Genomic DNA, 22,848 nt, shown 5'->3' on the forward strand with positions numbered 1-22,848 from the left:
TTAAGAAATTTTCAACCTATGCAATCACTATAATATTAACAAGTGGTTCATTTCCTATATTTTCAAATTTAAACAAAGCCGAAGGCTATTTTAGCAAACCAAACTCAAAACGTTTGTCTGAACAACGAAATTTTAGTTCTTCCGTCTCTAAATGTGCTGCCCGAATTGGAGTGAAATTTTCCCGAAATTACCTTAAGACTATTATATCCACCTCACTTGTGTCTGTAATACAGATATCATCTTTTTCATCAATTTATCGTGCTATGGTTCTTCCTACTTGACAGCAAATTCGTACACAAATTTATTCTTGGTTCATAATGACAAAAACAATAAATAATAACTAGACAAGCGAACGCCAATGGAAAACGAGAAAAAACAACAGCAACAACGTGCATGTTAATAACAAGGTCTTTCTTTTTCCTTTCTTCTTTATCTCATTTTGTGGTACTTAAATTCAATTTTGTTTTTAACCTTCGCAAAGAATTCTTATTCGGAGCTGAGGACAGCTCCTTCTGAGGATGGAAAATATGTTAAAAGACAAAATTGGCTTCTAGCAAGAATTTTCATCATAGGTGTTTTTTGACTTATTTGAACGTTGAAATTGAATGGAAATAATATATTAGCATAAGCCATTCAGTAAACATTGTAAAAGGCCAGTTGATCATTTCTTATTGCTTTTGGAGGTCCTATGTTACAGGTAGACTTTGGTTACCTTTTCCTTATCGTGATCGTGAATTTGACATGGACACAGATGTTTTTGCGTAAACTAACTTATATACGACTGGCACGTAGCTCCTTTAGGGGCGGTACCTTGAGTCTCCAAATTTTATGTTTATTCTGCTGTTATGCAACAGCCTTCAAGGACTATTTTCTCTTAAGATATCTTTTCAAGTATGATTTTAATTCTGTTAGTAAGTTAAATATAATTTTTATATTGTCAATCTTGTTTTTGTTTTTCCCGAACTTGACCGTAAGACCAAGAAATTTAAGTTAGAAAGACATTTTGTAAAGTGTAAACATCGCGAAGGTATCTACTTAGTATGCGAACTCCGTTCTGCGTAGTTTAGCGTGATTCGTTAGTTAAGTGTAAAAGCACTGATGACGAAGGTTAGAAACTGACAGCTCAGTAAGTGTCACCTTTATTAGCGGTGACCCACACTTTCCTCGAGAGATCAGAGTTAGTCCCCGTTGTATGAACTTGCGTAATAAAAGAGAGAATAAAAGAAATAGTCAACTCAACGACGAGTGTTGGGAAATTGCTTCTAACAACTTTGCCGATTTGAAACACGATAAATTCGAAAAACACGAGGGAATTTCTTAGATCTTCGCGCTTTCGATATCGCTGGTCTTCAATTAGTAGTATCCCTCACAATTTGATGTGACACACTTTTGCAAATTATGGAAACTCTCCGCAACAGGACACATGATTGTGATATCTTTTTCTCCGAGCAGTAAACATGCACTCTAATTTCTGTTCTACTTCAGTTCTCATTTTGTCGAAACACCGACATTTACCTCTCACTAGCGAGGCTCTATATTCCTTCGACTACATAGTTTTCCTTTCCGGTTGCGGTTACCCATTTCTATGGTCTTTCTTCGTAGAAAAGTTTAAAACCTTTCTCAAGTACGACTTATGCCAAAGAATACAATTTCCGAGTCTAATCTTTCCGCCATAAATTTGATCGTAGATGGTGGTACATGTTTGCCCGTCTTGCAAATTCTTCTATTATGTGTTTGGTTGTGCCCTACACACGGCAGAAAATGTCGTCATAATACCTCTTCCAAACAAGAGGTTTAGTTGTGCTCTGATTGATAATACTTTTTTTCTATTTTTGTCATGAAGAATATATTGGCAAAAGCTACGGTCACTGCCGCTCAGTGGGTTTGTGAGAAACAGTGTTGTGTTCCCGGATAATAGCGAGTTTAAGAAAATCACGACGGAAACGGCAACGGCAATGTCACTAAACGAAAGGTTTAATGAGCAGAAATATGGCTGTGCACGTCCGCTATAAACCTTTGTAAATTTCTTTTCGTCCTCGCAAAACAACAACGTGAAATATCCAAACTTTGCGTAGTCTGGAGAACTTTAACGACAACGGCTTATTTTTTAAATTTCTATTAATAATTTAACCCTGTGTCCCATATTCAGTTTTGACAACAAGAAACAAACTAAATTATTTTAGAGTATTGTGAAATTCGTAGGTAAAATGTGAGTTCATTTTTTTAACCGACGTTACAAAATTCGCGTGTTAAAGGTGAGGAGCGATTGGAAAAACTAAAGTAAATCCTGAGGTGTTTTCTGCCTCATTTCGCGAGATTGCTCCGAAATCACTTAATATACAAGAGCATAGTTCTGTTACTCGTTTTCTTGTTACTCCGTTACTCCTTGCCCCGTTACTCTATTTAGTAACACCTCCATCACAGAGGGAAGCTTAGGGAAGTTGTTCTTTTCTAAAGAAGGCAAATACTTGAATCAGACTCATTGCCTGACGAAAATTAAAACGCTCGATTTTAAAGAAATAAAGTAGATATTTTTAGATCTCCCTTTGTTAGAATCCTTTTAAACTCGCTGGTCGTATGTTCAAAACGCAAACTGACCAATGTTAAAGTCGAATATGAATAAATTCATTTTTGAACGGCTTCCTCTGAGTTGCCGTCCTGACCGCTTAGAGTACTACTGCTTATTGCTCGTTTTCCTTAAGGACCATTCAATCGCATGGTCGAAAATGCACCTGTAGGTGATCACGTCAGGCGATATTGTTTCTGTGCAAGGTTTTCTTTTCAGGGTTTCTTATATAGCTTGCGCAACGTCAGTGCATGAAAGCGTCATTTTAAAAAGGACGCGAAATAGATTGAAACATCATTTTGGGTCAATCGAAAAGGGTGCGAAAGTTTTTGTATATTAAATACCGTTTATGAAGTTGTAAACAAAAACATGCAACTAGAGCGCGAATGTTTGTGAGTTTGATTGTTTACGAAGCCGTTTTGGGCTCAAAGCCGTAGTAAGAGGTTATTTTGAAGCTAAGTTCGAGCGTCAGCTGTGCGAAAGAGAATGTTTTTCAAGCGCATAGTGGATCGAAAACTTATTTTGCCCGATGGACGCCGGCGCGAAGATTGAACTTTCTTAACTCCCTCCCATGTGTCATCCATTTGATAAGCAACATCAAGATATGAAAAATAGAGGTTAATCTAGAAAAAGTCGAAAAACTGAAATCTTCCTCAAGCTAATCCCAAGAAACATGATTGGGTTGCTGACGTGCTTGAGAGAGCGGAAATTTGACTTGAATGTGAATGTTAATTTTTTAATAGAATATTTTGTGAAGTTAACCTGATATATTGTATATACCTCTAGTTGTAATTTTAGTCTTTTTCAAATAACAAAATCCCTTGTACTTGAATTTATATGTAAGGTGTTTCTTTCTGTATGTTTTTGTATGTAATTTAATAACGCCTTTAGTTAAAGTCTTGTCCTGCCTAGATTAGCATTGTAGCAATTTGCAGGACATAAAGTTTTGTAAACCTTATATTTCTTTAAATAAAGAGTGTACAGACAACAGTCCTTTGCAGGACTGTTTTCAATGAGGTTCAATGAGGTTGACTTTGGCGAGTTTTTTTTTATGAGGAGGAGCATAGACAACATTTAAGATGGGTGAGGATTTGAATCAATTATCTTGATTACTTGTTCATGTGTGTACCCTCATGGAAACGAAATTAGAGATCAAGGGACAAGAGTACTTTAACGAAAAACTATTTTCCTCCAATTCAATTCGGCCAGGGTGGTCCTAGAGACGTTAACATTTCAAATAAATCTCACCCTGAGACTACCACCTGGACTGAAACTAAAGGATATTCGTAAAGTTAATATCTTTTGCGAGGAAAGTTCTATGATAGAGCTCAATGCTTGAATAAGCTGTCTTAAGATAAAACTATAAGAATTTTCCAAAACCAAAACAAAAACTTGTACCCGGAATCGAAACTGGTATGTCACAGGCACACCATGATCCTAATAGATAACGCATGTTTTAAAGCCAAAACATTCCTTGGTAAAATCACACCACCTCAGGAATATGAAACCTTATTATCGACTCAATGGGCTAACGAGGGTTAAACGGCAAAGATTATTTACCAGTTATGTCATCATGTTGAACCAGCTGGTGACACATAGTGAGCATCATCGAATTGTATTGTTTGAATTAATTTCATAACTGGATCTAACCATGATAAACGACATTTTGTTATCCAGTTACCATGGTACTCTTAAGTCCCCCTAGGGATGTAGATAAGACTCTTACCGGACTCCAAATAAATATGAAATGTATGTAGGCGCAAGAATTTGTACTATCATTTTTTGTTAGTGTTGGTGTTTCATAGTTTCGTGTTAGGTGTTTATTTTCTCGTCTTCCATTAGTGTCCTTTGTCAGTTACCAGTTTTGTACTTGTTATATTTATTTGCATATCGTATATATATTGGTTGCGCGTAATTTATTTGGGTTAGTTGTCTAGTTTGTGAAAATTACCGTTACATATCTAGCTCTGGGTTTCATGTTTTCGTCTTTGGGTTGGTCACATTCGTCTTGTAAGTATCCTTGTTTATCTCGCTTTGTCGTTTTCCAGTACTTTCACTCATACGATATAAGTTATTTTATGCTCATTCGCGTGTTTGTAATTTTGTCATTTTCAGTTACCGTATTCAAAAATGTGTCAAGTTTGTTCTAGTAAAGTTTGAAAAACGTGTGATTAGCGTTTGCGGCTATAATGTAAGTGGACTAAGTTGTACAAGAGAAGTTGCCCAAGAAAAGAAATTTCTAAGAAATATTGTATCGTTTTATATTTTTTGACAGGATGTTCAGATTCCAACTCATTCTGATGTGAAAGCCCATATCATGTCTCTATACATCGGCACGTGATTATAAAATCATTAATGAATGTTCGTAAGCTAAAGAAACGTCATTCTTACAGATATTCCAGCCTTGTGTTGTTACTAAAGGCCCCTGCTGGCAAAATCTGCAACTTGTTTTTGGACAGGTCCCTAGGAATAAATTAACAAATCAATTACTCATTTATAAAGGGAGTAAGTTTCTAAAGAAACTGTGGTGCTACGTCGGTGGAAGAGTGTAACTTATTTGATAACGTAAATTAGCGATTTGCTCTGACGAAGGGCTAACTCTTGAAAAGTTAGCTTTGAAACTATATACGGTAACCAATTTACGTTATCAAATCAGTTGATTATACCAAATTACCTAATTATTTTATTTTCTCCACTAGTAACCTGAATTGCCTAGCTTTCAAATATATAAGAGACTCGCACTGTCCGTATGGTGCTTGTTAATTTGAGCTTCACGTACAAATGAATCAGCTATGAGTTTTTCCTTTAACTTCAAACCATTTAACGATCTCATAATGGCTGAAAAGAGCTGATGAAATGTACATTCATCAGGATTATCCTTATGCCATTCACCTTTTCGATCAAGCAGTGACCATTTAAACAAGATAACTTTTATCAACTAATAGATCAGTAAACCTCCTCCAACAATTCGGTTTGAACGTTTTAACCAATTCCACATCCACGAGGAATATCCGTGGCAAACAATTGCTTAACAAGTTTTGACCAGTTTTTTTTGGCTCAAACGATTACCATAGCAACACTTCAGTCTACTACAGTGTCATCCAGTTTTAGCTTTCCGTGTATATCACCCAAAAACGAGTTCCGTGAACGCAAGATTTGATTATTCAATACCAGTCAGCATATCATGACTTAGCTCTTAGAAACTTTTTAAAATATCAGTGGAATAAATTTGGACCCACCATAAATTATCGAAAAGCTATGATAGTGCTGAAACTACCTTACAAGCTTTTTTTGTTTTCAAAGACTTAAACAAACCTACCTCTTTATGTGCTAATTGCAATTTAGCATGAAGAAAAGGTGTGATCAATAAACTCGCTTTTGAGTGAAAAGTTCATACAGTTAAAATTAGGGTTGTTTTTAAAAGACCGCATAGTTAAAATGGTGAATTTCTGCGGCACGGAAATAAAATGTCCCACCTCATTAAATCTTGGGTTTATAAAAAGGAGATTTTCTTAAAGCCTCCTAACGGCCATGGGTTTTCGTAATGAGCTGACCAAAAACGATTTTCTTTCACTTAGCCTCGATCAAAGGGAGCGTGTACACTTGAAATTATTAATTATATACTAAAGATAATTTTCGAAAATACCAGAGCTTAATTTGACCAACGCTTTTGCTGTTTACCAAAACTAGCAAATAAAAAATAAATAAATATGCAATGGTAATGATGCTCACGGAAACACCCGAAATGTTTTTTTGGCTATCTTAGAGGATAGTAAATACATGTAACATCAATTTTTCCTCCACAGCAAGGATCAGAAGCAAGTGTTTATATTCTTATAGTAATTTCAATGCTGCGCTCAGAAGTAATTCTGTCTCACTTTGTGTAACAGCTCTAAATGACTTCTTTCCCATGAATATAGAGGTAAGCTCCGAAGGCTTAAACTGGGTCCGATCTACTACTTGGCTCTTAGCAATAAACTGATATGCTTCTCATGCATAGCACTTTGTATAAAGCTGATCTAAGATATATCGACGATTCTCTGTTTAGTTCGAGTATTTTTACACTGCAATGGTAAGTGTTCTTTGAGTACGATATGAAATAATGAACTTAAGAAATTTACTGAAGTCCAAATTTTCAGCTGATCTCAATATCGTTTTCTTTTACTTATCTCGCCGTGTAACTTTCCAAGCTGCTTTACTTAAGGCATTAAGTTTTTTTTTACCTAAAAGTTTTACAGAGCCGGAAGAGAGCTTTAAAAATATAGTAAAGATGGACGAATTTTTTCCAAGTTTATCATGGATGATCTATTTCCCATGTGAGGGTCATTTCGCCCGTCAGTGTTTACGTTCTACGTTCGAATCGAGCAAAAGAATAAATACTCTGATATTGATGGTCCGACATAGATACCTTATCAAAGTTTACTCATAACTCAGAAATTACATATCACATGGAGGTTATCTCTGGAAATACGTCGGTTATGTCCAAGAGAAATGATAGATTGACATTGATTTCGTTACTAGATTCAACGGGTTTTCTTTGTCAGGTTGTAGTTGCTGGTGTTGTTTTTGTTGTCCTTTCAGCAACTTAACATTTGCAGGTGGGCTCTAAGGTCTGACTTAATATTTTCATGATCAAGCTCAATGTGTGGATCTTTACGTGGAATAGCGGACATAATTATTTTTATAGTGAATTTTGTAAATCAATGATGCGTGAATTTAGCTAATTTCGAAATTTATGCAATTTGATTTGCGAAACGCACCCGAAGAACCTCACTGAATGAAACATTATTTTCCATCCGTTAATCTTCAATACATCAAAATAAAAAAAAGTTGACAAAGTCAGTATGACTTACAGTTTTATCAGATTAGAATTTCTGCTGAAAACTTCCTTCGGCAAGTGCTTCAATTTGTTGTTTGAGAGCGTGCTGCAACAAAAAAGAAAGTCAGTTTTAACTCAAATTGTGAAAGGACAATCAGCAGCTAGTAGAAAAACCGTCATCTGTTTTTACCGAATGAGTGTTCAAAAAAAGAAACCGGTAGAGAAAATCTTGATCGAAAGTAAAACAAAGTCAATATCTTAAACTCCTGCGTAAATCTGACTGAAAATTAACCTGTACAACATTTTCAAATACATTGAATATGCTTTCACTGGTTTTTTTTAAATTCTAAGGTAAATCAGTTCGCTCTTCTTTCATTTCAACACTCTGAATGCAGATAGAAAGGGAAAATCACCCGACGCATCTGGTTCAACAGTTATGGAATGTAATTCTTGTTATTTCTTATGAAATTTCTTATAAAATTACAAACGACCATGAAATAATTTTGTCTTTAGTATAACCTTCTCTTGGTGGGTTTTTCATATGTAAGCATTAACAAGACTAACAAGTAACGACATGATTTCGAGTGCAATTTGGTGTAAATAAGCGCAATTGTAAATCTGTCAAAGACGGACTCGTGCAATTTTGTTGTCTTTGAAAATTTTTAGTATTTATTAACATCAAATTGCACTCGAAATCATGTCGTTACCTAAACTTATATGATGTATTAAGAACTTACAGTTTTCCTGTAGCTCGGGGAATTTTCTCTGGAATTGACTTAAGCTGTTTCGTTCCACAGTCGGCCGATACTAAGTTCTTCATGTTACCTTTAAGGACTTTGCATCGGCACTGTTGAGGGCACTCTGACAAAAAAAAAAGGCTTCCATTAAAAATTGATATTTGAATCATATCTGTTTGTTCGAATCAAATTGATGATGACACGTTACAAAGTATATCATCCGTTTAGCTAAGCATTGTTCAAAATCATCCAAAACTAAAATGCTCTCTCATCGAAATGAAGACATATTTCACATCACATTTTTTATTTCTATTCAGCCGTTGGTGCAAAACAGCTGATTATAATCACGAGCATGATTTTTATTCGCCATGTATGAAAATGATCTAAAATACTTAATTATTGGGATTTGTTGCTCTCTGGTATTTTCCGTTTGATCTGTTCGAAGATAATGAGAATAGTAAAGTCATTCCGGTGCAAACTTTGTTAAATTTTTTCATGTTTACGACGTAGATTCAAATAGACCGAGCCTACTACTGCCGGGGTCGCATTAGAGCTTTTTTGTTTGTTTAAGCGAAAAATATGTCAACGAGTTGTGTTAAATAAGTGCTACCCCCAGTTTTAAAACCTTGTCAACTTTTTGCGGATCGCCAAAATTTCGCCAATCTTCAAAGGAGCCGACGTCCTGCCTCGCAAGCTTCCAATCTTTAGCACACCGAACAATCTTGTTTTTAAACCATTTAGCTGTCATCGTACACAAGACATGTTCAGATAAAATTTAAGCGGGAAAAATACGCTATGGTCCGCTAGAGTAGTTTGGCGCACGCGATGGCAGGACATCTGACCCTCAGTTTTCGTTTGATGGAAACGAGGAATTTGAGTGACGTTTTTATTAGAATGTCGGACTCGTACCCTGGGCCCGGTCACTGGCGGCAATTTGGAGAACAATCGGCTTTAACGAGTACTTACGTACTCCAATGGAATCATCGAAGCCAGCACAAGTGGCGCAAGCTGCAACCAAAAAGATCGACAGGAAAAAAGAAAGCGGAATACGATACATGGTCCCAAGCTCGAACCATGACTCCACCGAACGCGGAGACCTCGACTAAGGACGGTTTCGACAGCGAGCTCTATTTAATAGAAGTCTTCGCCCTCTACGTCTAAGAGTTGATACTAGCCACATAGAAGCCTGCTGATAATGTACCAACAAGATAAAAAACGCAACGTTGTTTTGCAGAGAAAGAAAGCTGCGAAGATAATCATTCGATGACGATCTATACTTTGCCCAGTAATTCTAGCGATAATTTTTTCTTTATCCTTTAGTAGAAGAAGATGGGTTCGTGATTGACGAACGTGTCCATCAATGAAGTTTTGATCAAAGGACACTAGTTTGATGCGTCCGCCTTCAAAATTTGAAAATTGCAAAAATTTTTGCCAATGTTTGGCTCGCGAAAAATTGACAGATATTTGAATTCGCTCCAGTGCGACCCGGCCCTTAAATTCTCAATTTCAAATAGATTCAAATGGACCGACCTACTAATCCTCTATTTTCTTATGTGACGTATACGGCGAACAACTTAAAGATGGCTATCCTGACCGAAAAAAGGCTCTCACTTTTCTATACACTGATTTTATTGCGTGCATTGCCTCTTGCGCGGTCGCAGTAATGGAAAATGCCTTTAGGTTAGCAATTTGAGCTCAGGGGAAAACCGCACTAACGTCACTTGCGACTTTTGCTAGTTGTTTATTTATCCATTCTGAACGATTTTGCGATTATTCAATAGTTTGAACAGTTTTTGATGGCACTTTTTCTTGGGCAGCGGTCAATCGAGTCAATTAATAATTGTTTTAAAAGCAAAAGCATGAAAACTAATCTTTTAATAATTAAAAAAAAAAGACACTTAGTTGTTTTATGTTTTACTTCATAAATGTGAATTTTCAGGTTACCTTTGAATAAAATTGTAGAGGGTTCTATTCTAAAACCAAAAGTTCCCAAAATCTACATAAGACAAAGAGTAAGGTTTACCAAAGGCATACACAACAACTGAGATCCCCTTGAAGTAAAGATGTAACTTGAGACTTACTCTCGACAACAAAACTGATGTTTTTCGGCTCCTGGTCGTCCACTTCGCAGCTGTAATTTTTATCTCCTTCTTCTTCAGTGACGTTGATTTGAAGTTGCACACTAGTGCTGTTTTGCACAACAGCGCCATTCTTTCTCCAAACAATGCGAGGAGCTGGTCCACCTTCCGCTGGGCACCACAACGATGACAAATGATTGAGCAGGACAAACTGAGTCTTTGCGACGTTTTTCAGGTTGGTGGGAACTAAGTACAAACAGAATAAGACATATCATCTAGAATAAATTATACCATTAAGAAAATCAAAACACTTAAACCTAAGAATACTTACCTCTTGCATTTAGTGCTTTTCCTTCATAGTATCTGTCACCCCATGGCATCGGGTAGTATCTACGGTTAGATGAAAATCTTAACCACATGTTCTGTCCACTGGAACGTAGGTTAATGCGAACGTAATTTCCACAAAATACACCCAAAAGATTTCCAGACTGATTATACCCATCACGGATCTCCAGATATTCCTCATCAGCACAAGGTACTCCAGGTAAGTTAGAGTCCATCCATAGCTCCAATTTTATTTCCACATATCGCCCTTTTTTTACTTGAAGACGCTGGGTTGTATCAAAGTCTGGGATATCTCGGGAGTATACTTCCGTGATTATTGCAACTGTAACAAAGAACATAATTTCACAGAGCAATAAGTATACATACTTTGCGCAGTTAGTTCATTGATGACTGCCCACTTGTATCTCATTTTTTTAAGCTTCCTTTATCGTGTGCGTAAACGATGGTGTAAACTCATGATAGACTCTGAGATTAACTTCATAGCAAATTTTTCCCTGTAATTTCCGGTAAACCTGTTATATGAGAAGTATTTATTCTTGATAAATCAGTGAGCGTGTCAAACTTCTACGTCATTAATTAACAACTGAATCATGCTGTGCTACAAGAGTCAAATGTCCCTGGTCGTCTATGTGGTAAGCATGGATTGCACACATAATCTTCGCGCAAATAACGACGTTCTTGTTAAGAACTATTGTAAATAGCCCTTGGTTGGGCTTAGATAGCTTCTGTTCGTATAATAGTTCAAACTGTCCGACTGCAATGCTCATCGGTAAAACTGCATAATTTACTCGAAATTTTACTAAGACTCTTAAATTACGCTTTTAAATACCCTCGGTGGCCAAAAAAATCGTTCCTTCGGATTATATGAATTTTCACAAATATGGATGGTAACCTTGGCCTAACATGTGACGCTAATCATAACTAATTTATGTAGCATATATATTCCTCAAACTCAGTACAATATCATTTCTTTGCTGAGTCGTAATAATCAAAATAGAGAAGCTGCTAAAAGGCATCAAGACCGTAAAAAAACCAGAAGTTATCAAGGTATACAATATAAGATTTTAATTTAGAGCCGATGAATTTCACTGAACTTTCCTACAACTGTTCTGCATATAAATATTGTTACTGATTTCCCTTAGTTCTGCCCATATTTTTACGTGAACTTTCTGACAGAATACTCGCCTCCAACACTGCTTATTTTTTACCATTCTGCCGATAGAATTGATTTAAGCTTACCCTTGGCAAATCTTCGCATTAAAACTTTATCGTAAATTTTCTCACAACCAAAACTATCATAGTGTGTCTCATGCTCGCTCACGAAAACTACGCGTCTTAAACGAGCGCAGCCGACTTACCCAAAACAAAAATGAAAGTCCACATGTTAGACATCTTTCCTAGAAAGAAAAGCAAATGGGTGTTAAAATAAATTCAAATCTATCTTATCTGTAAGCCTCGAGTCGGCACCTCACCATATCTATACGTTGTATACGTTGCGATTTAGTATCATCATCGGCTTCGACCTTATTTCCTTTCTCGCGTGATTGGACCAGAATATTTATGCCTTAACGACTAAGCGTTCTCCCGGCCACTGTGGCTATATCATACGGTGAATGTTTGCACTTTGTTACTATTTTATTTGACTTAAAATGGAACGTGCAGGTTAGTTAATATTCCCGCCATTAAAATTGTTCAATTCAAATGTTTAACGCTGTTTCCGAACATTTCTTGTAATTAAGAGACTTATAGCAACATCCGGTATATTTCCATTGACTGCTATTTTATCATTGTGTCACACCTACCCCAATTCTAGTAGTATTCCATACAGTGTTATTTATGAAAACGTTGCGTCGGCAAATAAAACAAAAATTCGTCGTCGTCACAACTTTATTAAGAAGTCAGTTACTCATATAACGACACAAAGCGTTATGTTCTCTTATCCTCTTGATTTTCCTTATATTTTTCTCCGGCAGTGTAGCATAAGACTCTACTTAAATTAATTTGATCACCAGTTATAACACAAAAAAGCTACGAGATTACCTGAATAGTGTTTGTTTCATTTCTCCGCTTGAGTGTTTTATATGCTGCAGTCGCATTTACCAACACAAATATTTTATTCACGTATACATAAATAAAACACTGACAGATGTTTCAAGCTGGTGGGGTTATACGTAAGTTGCTAAAGTGGAGGCTCGACATATATTTATTTCAGATAGCCTCTGAAGAAGAGTTCCTCAATGTGCTTAACAAATCTGAACTGGAAAAAAAAGAAAAAAAAACAGTGTTCGCACTAGTTCGAAAAATAATAACGCAAGTCATTTTTTCAGAGGAGAAAATCTTTCACAAAATGCAGTCAGCCTCTAGCCCCTCCTGTCATTTCCTCTTTGTTTAGTAATTAGCATTTCAAATGTCTCATTCTTATTTTGGAAAGGAAGTTTTAAAACCCGCCAATACTTCATCCAAATCTGCGAATCAAAACAATTATACCTTCAACTTTGTAAACCGAAAATCGATTGCAAGACTGGGTTGAAGTTGAGCATTGTTCACATGCAAAACTAACCTGTAATATAATTGCAAGTTATATTAAAGAAACAGTAATATTATATTAAAAACAGGCTCAGTAAACAAACTTGTTTTCCTCTTTCCAAGAAGTAGCCACATGAAAAATAGTTTTAGTTATCGCGGCGCAACCCTTTAGAATAGCTTACCCTGTAACATTACAGAGTCTGGTTCATTAAACCAAATTTGAACGCCTTCTCTATCATAATTTTTAAACTCGGCATTCACGGAAATCAGGTTTTTAAGAGGCACATTGTTGCAATTCAATATAATGTTAGGATTGCAATTCAATATAATGTTAGGATTAGAATTTTTAGGCTCTTAGGGTATTAGTCATTGTATTGGAATTTTTTGTACCGGATGAATTTTTTTATTTTAAATAATGATTAAATAAATAAATTAATTAAGTTGACGAGAAAAAAAAAGGAACGAACTAAATGACCCTGATGACGACGAAAAACGTTTTAACCCTTAACGAGAGCGAATTCAAAGATAACACAATGAAAAAGCGTGTTAATAATGTTATATATTATTCTTTTGTGCCTCTGTGTATTCACGCGCTCGTCTGTATTTTAACCCCTGTTTATTAGTCCTTTTGTCTCGGTAAATTTGCTGAAACTTGTTATTAGGCTGCCTCATCTAAATCTATATTGAAGGAAACAAGCACCCGAGCACCATTTGTTATAATTGAAGATCTGCACATAAAAATCCGCGCGGAATCTAAACGCGCGCAATTTAATTATTTCCCTATAGAATATTCAAACACAGAAAAAAGTGATCTTATTTAATAACAACAAAATCTATAGGATATGTGTTGACAAATACACAAATCATTAACTGGTCTTATGTACTGGTAACTTCTACTTTTTGTCTTCTGTTGTGAAATGACGTTCATTTGCAAGGATTTCGCATATGGTGCAGAGAATCCAGCTCTTATCTTCATCTTTATCGCTCTCTTAATTCGTAAAAATTCCTTAGTATATATCTCGTGCGGCCGTCAAAAGTTGACATGTTGAAAATTGAAATGAAGTTTAAAACGTCTGAGTCTTGAAATTTAATGCCCCTTTTTCATATTTGCCTTTTGGAATCGCGAAAATAAAACCCCGTAAAATATCGTCTCCCCAGAATCGCAAACTAAGTTAAGTACCCGCGAAATTTTAATCAAATTTAAAATCATTGAGTTAAAAGTAACCTCTAAATAAAAAAAGAAAAAGCTGAGTGAGAACCGTCAATTGTCCTTTTTACTTGCGTGAAGACTTTAGGAGGCCGTGGAAGATGTCACTGAAATGTTCTCATATTTTGTTGTACTTCCTCTCCTAACGAAGAACTTGACGCAGAATTCATTTATTATTGTTTGCCCAACTTTCTCGATTTTGATTAGCTTAACAGGACATTTCATATAGAAATCAGGCTTGTTGACAATTTTAAGTTGTTGAAAATTGAATTATCAATAAAAAATTCATTCAAGAGTACGCATGCGCGTATGTCTGTGTTCAGCGGAACACAAGGAAAGTGAATGAGAAACTTTAGAGGGAATTGTTTGTCTCGGCTGGTTATTTCGCTCCTAGTTTGACTGGTGTCAAGGCTCTCTGAGTTGTTCTTTACTTCTTACTCATTAGAAATATTAGTAAATTGTGAATCTTTCCCAAAATGCCACAATGTTATCTGCAAAACGGGAACATCTCAATCATGAGAGGACGCGCGGACGTACTACAAAGACACAAAGAAAGTGAGAGAAGCTCTGCCATAAGCAGCCGAGACTTGCGAATTTTAATCAGAACTTTCCGTGGGAAAATTGGACTCTAAAAAACCGTGAATTGTTTGGCTGAATAGCAATCATTTTCAGTATGGCAGAGGGCGGGGGGCGAAAGAATACTTGGAAATAACAATTGACGAGAGTAGGGGTCTAAAGGTATAGTTAAGAGGTTCTCTTAAAGGAACTTTCCCTGTTAACAACCAATTTCATATCAAGTGACCGGTTTATTTCTAAAAAAATGCTGGAGTCAAGTTAAGTCAAAACCATATAAATATACAATTGAAAAACGAAAATTCCTTGGTTATTTAGACAAAAAGAAAGAACCTGATCAGTCCACCGTATATCATAAAAGTGGACTTCTGTTTGTTCCTAAAAAAAAGTAATGTAATTGTCTCCCGGCCTTCTATTGAGGGATGCATGCTTAAATAACGTCGCCAAATTTGCCAACGCAAAAATCATTTTATTCTTAAATCAGTTGATAAAAAAAATCCCAAACAGATGTTTAAAGCTGCGCAAGTAATAAACGTAGAGGCTTTCTCATTTTAAATTCACTTTAGGTAATTTATACATCCCTAACGCTTTTTTAAATTTACTTATTTGGGCTAAATAATTAAGTCTATAAGACCAGGATTCAAAGAGTCAAATACCCACATGATGCCATAGAAAATAATTTTACGAAAGTTGAACATCCCAAAGAACACAAAATAAAATTCAACCCAGTCATCAGTTTGAAGCCACAGTAAATAATCACTGTGGCTATGATATATATTGCACATCTCCATTCAGCATCAGCTTTATTAAAACTCAGATATATAACTATTTTTCATTATTCATGATTGAACAGTTCAGTTTGTTGTTAACTAATCCTCCAAGTTCGTTGATACTATCAGGCGGCCGTTATCCTTAGAATTAAATATTCAAAACTGTAGTAAACAAACTTAGACAATCATCTTTCACTTCCACATGTTTAGTTAGAATTTGAATAACAAAGGGATTTCCATCATAATCTTATCTTTGGGAGAAACCTTAGCAAGATGTCAATGGTGCATGTTATTTTACTTCTCTGTCGAGTTACTTATTGCAAAAGAAGTTCAATGGTTTATTCTACTAAATTTCCTAGAACAAAGAAACAAAAGCTGAAGCTGGTATTCCTGCGCAGTAGACAATCAATACTTATAAAGAAGATTATTAAAAAATGGACAACTGCTATATCATTGTGATTCTAATATTTATGTGTGAGGAAGATAAAATTCAGCTACTTCTATATATGTAAACAAAGTGTCTTCAAGATAATTGATTGTGTAAGAATTTTGCTGTTTTGTAAAAAAATTAATTGCAACTTCACTTCAAAAAAAAAGGAAGTAAAGTAAAAGTGAGAGGATGTGTTCATACCATCAGACATATCCCTCTCCCCTGAAAATTACACTCAATTAAATTTAGTATGAGCCAGAAGAACCAAACAGAATTCCTCTGATCTCCGAGGCTTGATGCAACTTAAAACGCAGTGGAACCTTAATGTAACGAACCTCTATATAACGAATTCCTCGATATAACGAACGATAGTCTTCAGCCCGACCAAAGTTACAGTCAAATGCATAGAATAGAACCTCGATATAACGAAATAGAAAGAATACAATCCAGAAGCCCCAACGTATAACGAACAAATGTCGACACGTGACAAAAGACAAATGCGAAACAGACCAACAAGAATCGAAATTCTTCAATTCTGTAACAATAGAACAGCGTCACAGTTCACAGCTTGTTATAAATGCCAACGGCGTTAAGATAACGGCGAAACTCGTAATTTCGTTCGGCTATACATACGAGCATTTCTTGAAGCCACTAAGTTTGTCGGATGGTATATATTATTACCAACCATAATAAATTAAAGTGACGCAAGGACTTAATGACTACTACATTTGCATCTGTATAATAGGAAATTCTAAGATGGCCAGTAACGCAATGACAAAACAATGAGATTTGTGATTATCATAAATCCCACGAATGCCGACACTGACACTATTGACACATCTACAGATCCGCTTTACACTCTTTGTCCCTTATTAGTTCTAATTTGTTGAATTTAACCTCTTTACTTTTGAGGGCTTCTTGCAGTTAAAGGTATCAGAGGCAGGAATTTCCTGTCCAATATCCTTGTTTCTCCGTTTCCCAGTGACTTCCACTGAGATTTGTCCTCCGTGCTTTAAAAACAAGGTGCTGTAGTCCTGCACAGCGTACCGTAGCTTCATATAGACATTAAAGCACAAATGTTATTTACAGTAATCGTTCCGATAAAAAAAAAAAAAACCATTAACCATTCCTCGATATAACGAACATTTTGGTTGTTTTTCCGCAAATTCTTTTAATCGAGGTTTTTGATATAACGAACCCTAGCCTACGTTTTACTGTTGTTTTGCAGAGGACACACAGAAATTTACAAAAATTTCTAACACACGCGTACAGCCATTGTTCTGTTCATTAAACCTTTTTTCAGTGACGTCGCCGTTCCCGTTGTGGTTTTCTTAAACCCCCCTTATGTCTGGCAGAGAGGGCATGGAACTGTTTCCCTCCCCTCTGTGCAGGCCCAGCCGATCACGTGGAGCAGTCAGAGCCTCAAGGGCGCGCTGCCTGTTGGGCTTCTTCCTTTACTGAAAGGCGAGGTCAGCACTCAGCAGTCCTCCGTGTGATAAGACGAAACAAGAACGTTTAACGAGCCATTGTGAGTCAGCTTTCCAGAAGATTCTCTTCAATGGACATGTGAAGAAACATGGCATGTTACCCTTCTACGAGTCGCCTTAGACATAACAGCTTGAATTCATTTTCGACGATTTTCACAAGTACTGAGTCCGCCTTTATGGGATAAAAAAAAAACGTACATGTAAGATATAAGATGAGACTCTGATTATTTAATTCTTCATATTCTTCACCATTTTAGTGAGAGTTATTCAAGGTTTGATGCTCATGACCATTTCAGGAACTTCCATTAAAGACATGATCTTTTCTCTGAGATGTTAAATTTACTTGAAACCTCTACAACTGGTTCCAAAGGTTATTATTCGAAGGAATTTGAGCTGCAGAGGAAAATCAAGCAAAGAAATGGTCGTTGCAGGTGGACTGTAATTTAAACAATTGCGGAAAAGAAGCCAGCAACACCAACATACTGGTTGGGTGCAACAGCACCAACCAAGCTATAAGGCCAAAATTCAAAACAAAAACTAGGGACATCTCATTTGTTTTCATATGCTAAAAAGAAAAGATTTTGGACAAGGGTTATCATAGGGGTACCCAGAAACATTGATGTAAACTTCATCCGGTTAGGATCAAATTACATTAAACAACTGTGTACTCTGTAATATGTAGTTTCCGTTACACAAACACAAGAGAAATGTACTGTCTTGTAACTAGACAGTAAGAAACAACCGTAATAAGAGTTTCCTTTGGTAAGTCAACCAGCAAAACTGACATGTAAATGGTATGGGCAACATCCACCATTAGATACAATTTTAAAGCTGAGGCAATCTAAAATTGTGGACAAATAATTAAGGCAACAGAGCTAAATGTAAACTAAATATCTTTCTAGGCATATGTATGCATAGTATACCGTTTTTGAGTCCTTATTCATTCTTCAATGCTGTTTCATGACTGCTTTTTTTCTCAGATAACATTGGTGTTAATGCAATGTATATTACAGTGAAAAAAAAAAAAACACAACAAAATTGATAAGGGAGGGGAGGGAGAAGAAGGTGGTTTCAAACCTCAGGCAATCATGTTTTGAAAAGTGAAGCTAGCATAATATTAAGCCTGTAAATGCATTGTTTCAAAACATTTTGTCCACAATAATTATTTCTCTAGAGGTATTGACATCTGGCTTTTCTAGTTTTGTGCAACTGAAAACCATGCAAGAAACTTTGACAGATAGACAGTAATATATTCTCATTTTAGTAACCTTTGATCACAAAATGTAACATGTACAACTGTGGACATGTACTGTTCTGAAAAAATACTATAGAGTAAACTGAGGATTTTAATGCCTGCAAAATATGCAAAATATGCCTTGCAGCAATAATTCAATTAATTTCAATACATTTGGAACAGACTTAAATTGAAAACTAACAACACAAATAAAACTAGAACATAAAAAAAGGAAGTTGAGACTTTGATTTCCTTGAAGCTTGTCTTTGCTCTTCTTTTATTAAATAATAATGTCTAATTTTCGACAGCATGGTTTCCTGCTTATTAATAAAACAAGAAAAGCTAGAGAGGTGCTCATATCCTAGGGGTGGGGGGGGGGAGGGAGCTTATAACCAGATGTATTTTTTGTTCACAGGTACATTAAGGCCTATAACCAGCAGTTAACAGTATCCCCTCCCCCTCCTCCCACTTAAAAATTATATTTTTACCTGCATGAAGCATCCTCCTTGAAAAATTTCAAACAAATCCAGCATGTTATCCATTGCACCCAAACTTTTGCAGCATAAGTCATCTCAGCATCATTATCACTTCAATCTGCCTTTAAAAACATCAGCATTTAATTATCTCATGCTCTGTAAAAAAATTAACTCAAATGACTGGATTAATTTGGCCATTGCTTACCCTGTTATATATATATATATATATATATATATATATAATTATATATATATATATATATATATATACCAGATTTTTTTAACCAATTGGGCCAAGGGGAAACACAAACAAACTTAAGAAAAAATGTAAAATGAAAACCATAAAGAAAAATTTGAAGGACTACAAATTAAAAGGACAAAAAGACATGAAGGAAGTAAGTTTCTGTGAAAGGAGCCTTTGGATATATGTATGTCAGTTTTAAATGAAGGAAGCAGTGTTGCCAAGTCCTTACTGAGCAACTTCAAGCCCTTCACCCTGTTTAACTTAAAGGATTTTTTTTTCAGCTGCTGTGATTTCAACTACACTATACCAAGCTGCGCTTTGCACATTGTCATCTACATGCCTACCTGGAAATTAACTAACCCCACTTTCTTGCCTTGATGAGCCCAAAAAAAAACTCTATGCAGTTCAACCAATTTTTAATATTTTGATTCAGAGTTTAAATTCATGAAAAAAGAAAAACACTGAACCTTCTTCTTTTTTCCAGTTGGTTTACATGAAATAACTCATGCCAATTCATAGGTTCTCTTGGAATGAAAAAGAAAACTTAAAGTGACTTTAATCTTCAAGCAAAGTGCTTCTTTTATAATTTAAAAGGCAATCAATAACAGAGTCAATCTGTTAGTCACATATTCGCCATTTTGAAAAGAAATTTATAAATTAAGGTTCATTCAGTATCTTCTCAAATTCATTTTCTACATCACAGTTTGTAAATAACAAGCATTCTTTCATATAAGTCTCTTTGTCTACAAGAAAGTGTTCCAGACGATGGAAACATGCTTTGGGATAACTGTTGTAAAGAAACTTGTTGCAAAAGATTAATTCCGGTGAAATATTCCAAAAGCCAGAGAAACTGAACTTTCTGCCTTTTAATTTAAAATTACTTGATGCAAGCAGGACACATCTGAAAATTGGGCTTTTCAATGTCTAGTTTGGCTAAATTAGAAATTAGACAAGACAAATTGGCTAATTTAAATTTAAATGCTTTTGAGGCCAATTTTGAGGAACACAATCAGAAATTTGAATTTTGTTAAATGGATTAACCTTCTTTTATTTTTAGGGTCTCATTTTAATACTCAACAACCTATGATAAGCAATCATCGTTGCAATAAATCACCATGATAGAATCTTAAATTCATTTGGAATATAAGAAAATCAGTTAAAAAAAAAAAAAAAAGGTTTTCCTCTTCTGGACAATACAATGCGGTAAAAAATGGATGTGCAAGTCCTATAAATATAATCTCCTTCCAAACATAGCCATGCCAACTGATGCGCATGGAAAATATATTTTGTATCTGCGTCAATCTATACACTGAGGGACATTTAATATTATCGATTTCTCGGCTTACTTCGGGACCGATATTGAAGAATGTAACATGACTTGGATCACGTTTTATTTCGAGGGAAGGATTTTGAATTTTTTAAATAATCGCGTGGTGTTTTTTGTGACTGACGAAAACAAAACAAAAAACATCGAAGGGTTGATGCATGTTAGGGTAGTTCATTTGAGTTGTCTAACGGGGTTAAGTCCACGGACTGGAGGTCATTGTTTTGTCCATCACCCCATTCCTTGGTGATCAGTTCTTTCCACATTTGCTAGAGGATGAGTATGTAACGTTCCTATGTAATAAGATACGTTTCATAAACACTGAATCGGTTGAAAGTTCTTTGAAGATCTCTCACCTGTCGAGGGGTTCCTGATAAACATAAAAATGTCATCATGGTAGAAAGACGTTTCTTAACACATCCGATGTACAAAGTGAAGATGAGACGAAGGTTTTTGAACAGGTCATCATCATACGTTGTCAAATTTAACACAACTGTCGAAATCAACCGATTCTTCAATGCGACATCGATTCTTTCTGTTTATTCACGGCAACTCATCCGCCATTTTGAATGTAGATGCTGAGAATCTGGGTCGAGAGCTGGTTAAGGCCAATCAAAAAGAAGACACCGCTCGACGAATCTGGGTTTTGATTTTGGAATTTTGCGGTAAAACATGAAATCCAAAACCGACTTTCAACGCTGAGAAATCCATCCTCAAAGTGGATGTCAATTAAGAAATGCGAGGGGTTTAATTGATTGAGTTTTTTTTCAAGCTCCTTTTCCGAAATTTTCTTTTGAGAAAATATCGTTTCTTCGTTTTATTATTATCCGCAGGTTAAAATTATTTTTATGTAAGAGAGATAATGACTACTAGACACCATGGCTCCAAGTAATAAACTTCAGTGTATTATCGGTTAAGTTTTTTTTCAAAGCATAGCAAGACAGTACACTCGAGACACTTAAACAACTCATCTCATTCAGCGAATAACACAGTTTCTCATCCCAAAACGACCGGACAAGGTAAAAAAAATGAGACTGAAAATTCACGCTCCTTTGCACGCTCCGTCCTCAGCCTTCGAGGAGCAGGCTGGTTGTCCGTACAGGTTTTTGCAAACCTAAGGCAATTCTAAGTTCTAAGGGTGTGTTAAGGTGATTCCTCAGGACTGCACGGCGTATCCTCTACTGTCCATAATAATCAAGTAATCAGGCGAATTAGCGCGCGCGCATTCCGAGAACATGGTATTGTTTTTCACTCAATAGACCAGGTAAAGAGGTACGATAGTCTTTCGCTCTTGAACGAGCACGGTGACCTATATTTTTGGCATAATTTTGGTGTACAATTTATCTCCAATAAATTGGGGAAATTAAAAAAATTATTCGAAGGGAAGAAAAGATAAAGCTAAAAGTGTGTACGAAGCCCGTTACTCGAGGATACAAATTATGACTTTGAAAGGACCGATTGGAGCAACTTTTTAAGTCAATCTTGTTTAATCTTTGCGCGATTTTCCCACGAATCATATATCAAATTGTTCAATACGCTCGAAACTTTTAACCCATCAAGTTTTTTTCAAGTATTACTTTAAAACTCTTGCTACCAGCTGCATCAAAATGTACAGTGAACCAATGAAATGACGCGTGTGATTCCAGCACAGGCATAAATGGGGTAAGTTAAACGAGCACGGTGACCTGTCTTTTTTATTGTATTTTTTGACACAGACATTGGTGTGGAACGTTTAGGAAAATATTTGAAAAATTGTGCGATAACTTCTTTTTCTGAGGAATCACTCTAACCCTTCAAGGGAATATTAGCAGTACTGTATTTTTAATTGCTCTGTGCCCCCAAAACTATAGCCTACCTGGTCCTTAGGGTGGCTATATCAGGATCAATGCTAATGTCTCGTAAACGAGCGAGAAACCACGAATTTTCCGTGGACTGAACCTTTACGTCACTTTTCAGTTGGCTCCACAAACTTCCGGTCGAAGTCTTGTTCATGCGCATTGACACGTGAATTTCATATTTCCGGTCCCGACGT

The 22,848-nt window shown here is 35.9% G+C and overlaps 1 protein-coding gene and 1 long non-coding RNA gene across 2 annotated transcripts in view; both read right to left on the minus strand.

Moving 5' to 3' along the window:
* LOC136283066 (uncharacterized) overlaps positions 1 to 17,109 on the minus strand; it is a 44,653-nt gene extending 27,544 nt beyond the window's left edge. The window contains exons 1-7 of the mRNA XM_066171253.1: positions 16,957 to 17,109; positions 13,033 to 13,105; positions 11,904 to 11,942; positions 10,532 to 10,867; positions 10,204 to 10,446; positions 8,123 to 8,246; positions 7,420 to 7,491 (exon numbers count right to left, since the gene is read on the minus strand). Of these exons, the coding sequence (XP_066027350.1) occupies positions 7,420 to 7,491; positions 8,123 to 8,246; positions 10,204 to 10,446; positions 10,532 to 10,867; positions 11,904 to 11,942; positions 13,033 to 13,105; positions 16,957 to 17,109 (1,040 nt within the window). The remainder of the gene's footprint in view (positions 1 to 7,419; positions 7,492 to 8,122; positions 8,247 to 10,203; positions 10,447 to 10,531; positions 10,868 to 11,903; positions 11,943 to 13,032; positions 13,106 to 16,956) is intronic.
* Positions 1 to 19,402, minus strand: part of LOC136282619 (uncharacterized) — a 168,501-nt gene extending 149,099 nt beyond the window's left edge. Inside the window, exon 1 of the long non-coding RNA XR_010718310.1 lies at positions 19,371 to 19,402. This is a non-coding gene — a long non-coding RNA (uncharacterized lncRNA). The remainder of the gene's footprint in view (positions 1 to 19,370) is intronic.
* Between the last annotated feature and the right edge of the window lie 3,446 nt (positions 19,403 to 22,848).

The sequence above is a fragment of the Pocillopora verrucosa genome, chromosome 1, assembly GCF_036669915.1.
Source record: "Pocillopora verrucosa isolate sample1 chromosome 1, ASM3666991v2, whole genome shotgun sequence".
Classification (NCBI taxonomy): domain Eukaryota; kingdom Metazoa; phylum Cnidaria; class Anthozoa; order Scleractinia; family Pocilloporidae; genus Pocillopora; species Pocillopora verrucosa.